General features: G+C 39.9%; 1 protein-coding gene across 1 annotated transcript in view; it reads right to left on the bottom strand.

Moving 5' to 3' along the window:
* Nucleotides 1-5,124: 5,124 nt before the first annotated feature.
* The window catches only part of TBC1D23 (TBC1 domain family member 23), a 55,378-nt gene continuing 50,832 nt past the window's right edge, over nucleotides 5,125-9,670 (bottom strand). The window contains exons 17-19 of the mRNA XM_068964651.1: nucleotides 9,336-9,471; nucleotides 7,535-7,729; nucleotides 5,125-6,717 (exon numbers count right to left, since the gene is read on the bottom strand). Of these exons, the coding sequence (XP_068820752.1) occupies nucleotides 6,636-6,717; nucleotides 7,535-7,729; nucleotides 9,336-9,471 (413 nt within the window). The 3' untranslated portion in view covers nucleotides 5,125-6,635. The remainder of the gene's footprint in view (nucleotides 6,718-7,534; nucleotides 7,730-9,335; nucleotides 9,472-9,670) is intronic.

Here is a 9,670-nt window from a genome sequence, read left to right as displayed (position 1 = left end):
GATGCTGGGAAAGATTGAGGGCAGGAGGAGAAAGGGACGACAGAGGATGAGATGGTTGGATGGCATCACCGACTCAATGGACATGAGTTTGGGTAAACTCCGGGAGTTGGTGATGGACAGCGAGGCCTGGCATGCTGCAGTCCCTGGGATCACAGTCAGACACAACGGAGTGACTGAACTGAATATGCTGAAATCTGCTAATACTGTTTTAGGATATTTGCTTTTATTAGGTTTGATTTTTAATTTTTTTGTTTGTGCTTTTGTCAAATTCAGGGAATCAAAAAGTTATAAAACAAAATGTGCTACCCTTAAAATTTTTTTTTAATAATTTATTTTTGGCTGTCCTGGATCTTAGTTGCTGCACAGGCTTTTCTCTAGTTGCAGTGAGGAGGGCTACTCACTTGTTTGGGCGTGCTGGCTTCTCATTGTCGTGGCTTCTCTTGTTGTGGAGCACTGGCTCTAGGGTGCAAGGTCTTCAGTAGTTGCGGGTCCCAGGCTTTAAGGCACAGGCTCAATAATTATGGCACACAGCTCAGCTGCTCCATGGCGTGTGGGATCTTCCCGGATCAGGGATTGAACGGGTGTCCCCTGCACTGGCGGGTGGACTCCTCCCCACTGAGCCATCAGAGAAGCCCAATTTGCTACCCTTTGTGATGGTCTGGAATAGTTCAAATTATATTGGAATACATCTTAGTTTTTAAAAGAATACTATAAAAAACATTTTGAGTGCTCTTGCCTGGAAAATCCCATCGACGGAGGAGCCTGGTAGGCTGCAGTCCATGGGGTTGCTAACAGTCGGGCACGACTGAGCGACTTTACTTTCACTTTTCAGTTTAATGCATTGGAGAAGGAAATGGCAACCCACTCCAGTGTTCTTGCCTGGAGAATCCCAGGGACGGGGGAGCATGGTGGGCTGCCGTCTATGGGGTCGCACAGAGTCGGACACGACTGAAGCGACTTAGCATCAGCCGCAGCAAGGGACATTTAAATATGAACTGGATATTTGTTGCTTTAATGACTTTTGTGTGAAAACTGTGATTATGCCAGTCTTCACCTGAGAACATGCATGCTGAAGTATTTAGGGGTGAAGCGTCAGAATGTCTGACTTGAAAATGATCAGCAAAAAAGAAAATATGTTCTCAGTAATTATGGGTTTTTGAAGCTTTAACAGACTAACTGGACTTGGCTTTGCAGCAGGAAGATCTTTAATAACCTTCTAAACTCTATGTGCTGTGTGTTTATAGTCGCTCAACCGTGTCTCTTGGTGATCCCATGAACTGTAGCCCACCAGGCTCCTCTGACCATGGGGATTCTCCAGGTAAGAATACTGGAGTAGATTGCCATGCCCTCTTCCAGGGGATCTTTCCAACCCAGGGATAGAACCCAGGAATTCCACATCGCAGGCAGATTCTTTACCATCTGAGCCACCAGGGAAGACCAAACATATTGCAGTGGGAAGCCTATCCCTTCTCCAGGGGAACTTCCCAACCCAGGAATCGAACCGGGGTCTCCTGATTGCAAATGGGTTCTTTACCATCTGAACTACCAGCCACCTAATTCTGTTATTCTTATGGTCTACTGAGACTCCATATCGATAACCTCAGATACGCAGATGACACCACCATTATGGCAGAAAGTGAAGAGGGACTGAAGAGCCTCTTGATGAAAGTGAAAGAGGAGAGTGAAAAAGTTGGCTTAAAAATCAACATTCAAAAAACTAAGATCACGGCATCCAGTCCCATCAATTCATGGCAAATAGATGGGGAAAAAATGGAAACAGTGACAGACTTTATTTTCTTGGGCTCCAAAATCACTGCAGATGGTGACTGCAGCCGTGAAATTAGAAGATGCTTGCTCCTTGGAAGAAAAGTTATGACCAACCTAGACAGCACATTAAAAAGCAGAGATATTACTTTGCTGACAAAGGTCTGTCTAATCAAAGCTATAGTTTTCCAGTAGTCATGTATGGATGTGAGAGTTGGGACTATAAAGAAAGCTGAGTGCTGAAGAATTGATGCTTTTGAACTGCAGTGTTGAAGAAGACTCTCAGTTGAGAGTCCCTTGGACTGCAAGGAGATCCAACCATCCTAAAGGCAATCAGTCCTGAATATTCATCGGAAGGACTGATGCTGAAGCCGAAAACTCCAATACCTTGGCCACCTGATGCAAAGAGCTGACTCATTTGAAAAGACCCTGATGCTGGGAAAGATTGAAGGCAGGAGAAGGGGCCGACAGAGAATGAGATGGTTGGATGGCATCACCGACTCAGAAGACATGAGTTTAAGCAAGCTTCAGGAGTCGGTGATGGACAGAGAAGCCTGGTGTGCTGCAGTCCATTGGGTTGCAAAGAGTCAAGACACGAGTGAGCAACTGAACTGAACTGATTCAATATTAGCTTTTACAATCTGATGAAATGTCCTGGAGTTCAATAGCAGTGATGGTTGCACAACTCTAAATACACTACAACCCACTGAATTGTAGGTAAACCTAATGATACATGGACTACATTTCAATAAAGATGTAATTTTCCAAGTTCAAACTGTTAATGGTATAGGTGAAATATTACTTTCATCACACATTCAACCTGTGGAGTTGAGTCTTCCCTAAAGTCAAACTGTCAATTTTAAGTAGAACTGCTAATCTATGGCTCTAAATTTAGTATGTTAGAATATCATGTTAAGAAGTTTTAAAGGTACTGTGTAAAACATATCAGTGGCAAAAAATGGTTGAATAATCATCAGTATAAACTTATCATCCTTACTAGAAACATGTGTTATTAATGGTGGGCTGCTGCTGCTAAGTCCCTTCAGTTGTGTCCGACTCTGTGCAACCCCAGAGACGGCAGCCCACCAGGCTCCCCTGTCCCTGGGATTCTCCAGGCAAGAACACTGGAGTGGGTTGCCATTTCCTTCTCCATGCATGAAAGTGAAGCCTCTGTCATGTCCGACAATTAGCAACCCCATGGACTGCAGCCTACCAGGCTCCTCCGTCCATGGGATTTTCCAGGCAAGAGTACTGGGGTGGGGTGCCATTGCCTTCTCTGTAATGGTGGGCAAGTGACATCAAATCTTAAGAGGATTCATTTTACACCTTAATCAGTCAGTTCAGTTCAGTTCAGTCGCTCATATTCGACTCTTTGCGACCCCATGAATCACAGCACACCAGGCCTCCCTGTTCATCACCATCTCCCAGAGTTCACTCAAACCTACGTCCATCGAGTTGGTGATGCCATCCAGCTGTCTCATCCTGTCGTCCCCTTCTCCTCCTGCCCCCAATCCCTCCCAGCATCAGTCTTTTCCAATGAGTCAACTCTTCGCATGAGGTGGCTAAAGTACTGGAGTTTCAGCTTTATCATCATTCCTTCCAAAGAACACCCAGGCTGATATCCTTTAGAATGGACTGGTTGGATCTCCTTGCAGTCCAAGGGACTCTCACATCCATACATGACCACTGGAAAAACCATAGCCTTGACTAGGCAGACCTTTGTTGGCCAAGTAATGTCTCTGCTTTTTCAATATGCTATCTAGGTTTACAACTTAATAAGCAATACTAATTCCCAGGGATCAGGGAGAGAAGGGGGTACTCTTTCTTTGCACTAAATTTCTTTGAGCCTTGGTTTTCTCATCTAGAAAAATACAGTAATTACAAGCTCATGAGAAACGCTGGGCTGGAGGAAGCACAAACCGGAATCAAGATTGCTGGGAGAAATATCAATAACCTCAGATATGCAGATGACACCATCTGCAGAAAGTGAAGAACTACAGAGCCTCTTGATGAAAGTGATAGAGGAGAGTGAAACAGTTGGCTTAAAGATCAACATTTAGAAAACTAAGATTATGGCATCCAGTCCCATCACTTCATGGCAAATAGATGGGGTAACTGTGGAAACAGTGGCTGGCTTTGTTTTTCTGGGCTCCAAAATCACTGCAGATGGTGACTGCAGCCATAAAATTAAAAGACACTTACTCCTTGGAAGGAAAGTTATGACCAACCTAAATAGCATATTGAAAAGCAGAGACATTACTTTGTCAACAAAGGTCCATCTAGTCAAGACTATGGTTTTCCCGTGGTCATGTATGGATGTGAGAGTTGGACTATAAAGAAAGCTAAGTGCAGAATTAATGCTTTTGACTGTGGTGTTGGAGAAGACTCTTGAGAGTCCCTTGGACTGCAAGGAGATCCAACCAGTCCATCCTAAGGGAGATCAGTCCTGGGTATTCACTGGAAGGACTGATGTTGAAGCTGAAACTGCAATACTCTGGCCACCTGATGGGAAGAGCTGACTCATTCAAAAAGACCCTGATGCTGGGGAAGACTGAAGGCAGGAGAAGGGAATGACAGAGGATGAGATGGTTGGATAGCATCATCGACTCAATGGACATGGGTTTGGGTGCACTCTGGGAGTTGGTGATGGACAGGGAGGCCTGGCGTGCTGCGATTCATGGGGTCACAAAGAGTCAGACATGACTGAGCAACTGAACTGAGCTGAACCAAACTCATAATACTGCAAGTCCTGCAATCCCTGGAGGGTACATAGATGTGGGTATCCCAGAGTGAATTCTAGTTGTCTTTATATCAGACCAGTGGAGAGAGGATACAGCTATGTAAGTGCCTGGTACAATCAGTGACAAGTATTTTCATTTGATATTCATGAATAACTGGGCTATTAAAATGAGTGAACAATTTTAGATGAGCAGTTCAGTGGAGTAATTTACTACATGTAGAATATAATGTCATTAGTTTTAAACTCCCTCTTTCCTCTTCCCCATCTGCATGAACACAAAGAGGAATCTAATACTTTCAAACCTGAAATTGGAACACTTAAATTGCACTGTAAGGACAGCCTTCAATTTCCTAATTTTGTGGTATCTGTAGAGATTTACAAATGGGTGGAAAGGGAGAAAGAGAGAGAGATACTGTCATTAAGAACCAAGTTTTGAGGACTTCCCTGGTGGTCCAGTGGTTAAGAGGCTGCACTTTCAATGCCTCCAATGCAGAGGGTACAGGTTCTATCCCTGGTTGGGGAACTAAGATCTTACGTGCACGTTGGCATGGCCAAAAACAACAACAAAAACCCACAAAGTTTTGAGCAAATTGTACTGATTTATTTACAACTGTAATTTATAAAGAGTAACACAAACATCTTTACATTAATATTATGAAAAAAGTCCCATGGCTGAAATGGGCAAAAAATGAGACTTCAGGACATTTCTAAAAGGGGCACCAAAAGAAGGGGGAAAATGCAATACAACAGTCGTGGGGAGTTATAAATATCAAGTATTGTACCAGGTGCAGTTTCATGCAAATGTCTTCAACCACTCAAACTGTTTTTATTTAGATACGAGAATAAAATATCTTGAACTATGTTGCCTTTTATTCACTTGATTTCCTTTAAGTAAATTAAAATAACTGGCTTTAAACAGGATATATCTGAAGATTTCTATCAACCCCTAGAGATAATCCATGACATTTTAAGACATGGCGGGTTGTGAGGATTTGTTACTTCCCAAACAGATTTTTGCAAGCAGTCATTCCATGACCCCAAATGTGTTCCTGGATTTCTTTCACCAAATGTGTTCCAACACAAACCTCAATGAATTAAACTGAGAAAGCTGCAAAATAAAGCAGACCCCTTGCAGTTTTGTCATATTAAGAGAATAAAAATCATTTCAAACCACTAGAACTTTAATAAGAAAACAAGAAACAAGAGAAAAATATTTCATTAAGTGATGATAAAAACTAGTTTATACAGCTCTCCGATCATCTACCTTTTCTTTAAGTCAGTATTAGTGTGGTCACAGACATAATCTCACAGAAGATAAATCCATGTGTGCTCAGCACCTGTTTTGAAATATCCTAAATCAAATACTCCTCTTGTAAGAGAGACCAATAACACTTGTAAAGATACAATTTTGTCCCCCAAGTGTTAGTTTTAATCTTAACATGCCTACCTACTTATTATAATGCTTTTAACTGCTCCTTAGATACAATTAAGATGAAGTTTAGTATCTAAAGACTATTAGCTAATGATACAAAGATGACTTAGAAACTGATGTTTCAACATTTTACTAGCTGGTCTGAATTTGAGTTGGCTGGAATCTTCATCCATTTTATTAAAAAGATTTCATTCTTTTTTAAGATCAGAAATGGCAAGCTAATTATTGATCTATATAATACTTTTTAGTTCCTGATATTGCTCAGTGGGTAAAACTAAATGTAGCAATTAAAGGGGTCTCTTCAGTGAATTCTATCTCTAATTTTCAGTGAAGACATTGCAAATACACATGTGTATGGTTGTTTTAAAATCTGAAACTGATGCATGTTCTCTTAAAACAGCTCTTCAAAACAGAACTGTATTCTGCACCCTTAGTTTATAAGGGCACAGGGTCAGCTACTTTAAAGTCATTTGATAACTGACCTTTATAAGAAATCATTTTACAAAACCAAAAATGCAAAAGAAAATTAAAAAAAATTTAACTGTCCAGAGATTGAGTATAATAATTTACACTTTCTTAGACTTGCTATTTAAGCACCCCCATAAGCAAATGAAAGTCTCCAATTAGTATTCAGTCAGGAAAATATGTCCATATTTCTCTTGGTTGCCTTAATTTCTTCTGAAATAATTTTCGTTTACATTAACTTTCCAAAGCATCCAAAACTTTCATGATCTGTTGTTTTATGGCTTTGGTAGCATCTCCTGCATTTGGAATCAAATACCTATGGGGGGAAAAATATATGTTAATAACAGCACCTTCTGTTGAGGACTCAGATTCCACTTCCAATGGGGAAGTGACCCACAAATCCAGCACAGGTGCCCTCCCATGTACTCCCCGTCACTTATCTCAACATATACTCAAAAGTGCTATTTTGAAAGAAAGAAAATCCAAATGCAAAATGATTTCTTATTGTGTAGAGCAGGGTGGAATGAACTGGAGATCAGGAGTTAGGAGGGCTATATTTGGTTCTAACACGAGCTAAGTGTGAAGATCTGGAAGTCACTCAATCCCTCTGGGCTTCACATTGTTACCTGTAAGATTAAAGATGATTTAGCTTCAACAGCAATGTGGCTACAGCCCTGATGCCAGTCCAAGAACTGTCTGTCACTGGTCCACAAGAAGGCGAGGAGGAGCTTGAATCAGACTGTTAACTAACTACATCATCCAGCACACTGCTTAGTTCACTGAGACTTTTCAAAACAAGAATTTTTTGATGAAGGAAAATAAAAACAGTGACTTACATTCCAAAAAAAGCTCATTTAATTGCAAAGCAGCATGTAGTGCAGCACTGGTGTAGAGTATTCCTAAAGACCCTTCTGTCAAAGTCTGTGAAGTTAGCTATGGCGCTTAATGAAATTATGTCCTAATGCCTAATCCATATATTACAACAAATTTGTACGGAAAAGACAGCAGGAACACCAATAAAAGTGGTTCAGGTATCCTATTCCACCACCCATTTCCCCAAAGAGAGAAGCAAATCATGTTTAATAATGAACTAATTCAGTAATTCAGATAATATCATCCTAAGAAAATCTTACCTTTCGATTGCCAAGATTTCTATTCCTGAAGCGCTGCTGTTTCCATACTTGAAGGTAATTAGCTCAGGATGTTTTTTTTTGGATGTTATTTTAACTACAGAATTTAGCGCTTGTCGAGACTGTATATAGGCCAATCCTTTCCGTGAAAGAATCTCCCTTAAACAGTACATATGTGTTGCAGTAACCAACAAATGACTTGAGAGAGACAAAAGATTAAAAAAAACAAAAAGAAATGTCATTCAGAACAGCTGTTACTTCAACAGTCCCAATTATAAAAAATGTTCAACTCCAGATGAAACTACTTTTGAAGGCAAAGGATCACTATTGATTTAAATAAGCTACCTAATAACAGCTTTTAATTTTCCTTCAGTTGTAGACAAAATTAGTTTTTTATTGACAGATAAATCCTGTAACTATTTAAGAGTAAAGTTTATATTTAATATAATAAAAACTATAATTAGAAATTATTAAAATAATGGATTTTCAGAATCTATTCTACATGGTATTTGAAATATACTACCTTTCAGACTTTTAACAGCAAACTATCCTCATGCAACATACCACAGCATATACTTTATATCAAAGACCACTAAGCAACATCTGGACTGCCTTACATATTTAGTAATATTCTGAAATGGGCCCCAAAGACAAAATAAGGATAGAATCATTAACACCCACACCATGCCTTGTGTCTCAGCTCACTTTTAGTATAGTAATAGTACTCACACACTTTTATGAAATACAATAAGACAGATATCCAGAATGAGGGACATTCTGCAGAACAGCTGACCTAGACTCAAAGGATTCACTCATCACAAACAAAAGCAGGAAGGATGATGAGGGGAGCAGTACTGCTGTTCAAGGGATGAGACTAAGGAGAGAGAGAAGGCAAATGTGATGTGTAAAACAGGACTAGACCCTGGATCAGGAAAAAAGGATAAAGACTATAAAAGATACCTTGGAGACACTGTGAAAAATTTGCATGTGGTCTGCATGTTAAATGATGCTCATTTTTAAGGTTTTTAAAGATGTGACAGTGTTATTGGAATTGTGGAGACTATTCATATTCTTGAGAGATTTACGCTAAAACACTTGTCATATTTATAAGCTTCTCCTGAGTGGTTTGACAATGGAAAAGTGTGTATGTGTATACAAAGATATTTACACAGAGAGATGGGATAGTGTGGAAAAAAGTTAAAAGTAGCTGAGTTTGAAAGAAGCTTATATTCAATGTACTATTCGACTTATCTGTTTAAATTTTTCCCAAAAAATTACCTAAGAAATATTTTTTTAAAAACCAAGATATATAATACAAGCTGACAGAAGAAGTTATATCTTACTGTACTGAGATACATAAAATTTCTTTCACAGTTAACCTCCATATCATGACTTCCCTAGATTCAATCTTATTTCTGAAGAAGGCATTTTAAAAAGTATCGAGGGACTTAACTGGTGGCACAGTGGATAAGAATCCGCCTGCCAGTGCAGAGGACACAGGTTTGGTCCCTGGTCCAGGAAGATTCCACACACCATCAAGCAGCTAAGCCCATGCACCACAACTACTGAAGCCTGTGGGCTCTACCGCTCCAGAAACACAGCTGCTAAGCTTGTGTGCCACCACTAGCCTACATACTCCAACTGCTAGAGCCTGTGCTTCACAATAAGAGAAGCCACCGCAACGAGAAGCCTGTGCACAGCAACAGAGAGCAGCCCCCACGCCCAGAAAGCCCACGCACAGCGACGAAGACCAGTGCAACCAAAACTAAAATTTAGAAGAAAATTCAACTTAAATAAAAAGTACCTAGGAAACATGTGTCCACTTTCTTTCACTTCTTTACAAGGAAAATGATGCTTGACATCTGGCTTGTTTATCCAAGTCTGAATGTTCACAACCTCTTTTCTATCATCATCTGACATTGAAGAACTGTCAATTTCATCTGTAAAGAATTTAAGATGTTAAAAGTGGTATCACCAACTTTAAAAATGATAGCCTAAAAAAAATTTCAGTAGTATTTTAAACACACAGGTTGAAAAACAAAACAATGAATTCTAACCCAGCTACTATATTTCCTGTGCCAATGATACTAATATAAAAGTATTATGATGAAACATCACTACATATGGTAAGAAAATCAA

The sequence above is a fragment of the Capricornis sumatraensis genome, chromosome 1, assembly GCF_032405125.1.
Source record: "Capricornis sumatraensis isolate serow.1 chromosome 1, serow.2, whole genome shotgun sequence".
NCBI classification, from domain to species: domain Eukaryota; kingdom Metazoa; phylum Chordata; class Mammalia; order Artiodactyla; family Bovidae; genus Capricornis; species Capricornis sumatraensis.
The sequence above is the reverse complement of the archived record's forward strand: the minus strand, read 5'-3'. Positions and strand labels throughout refer to the sequence as shown.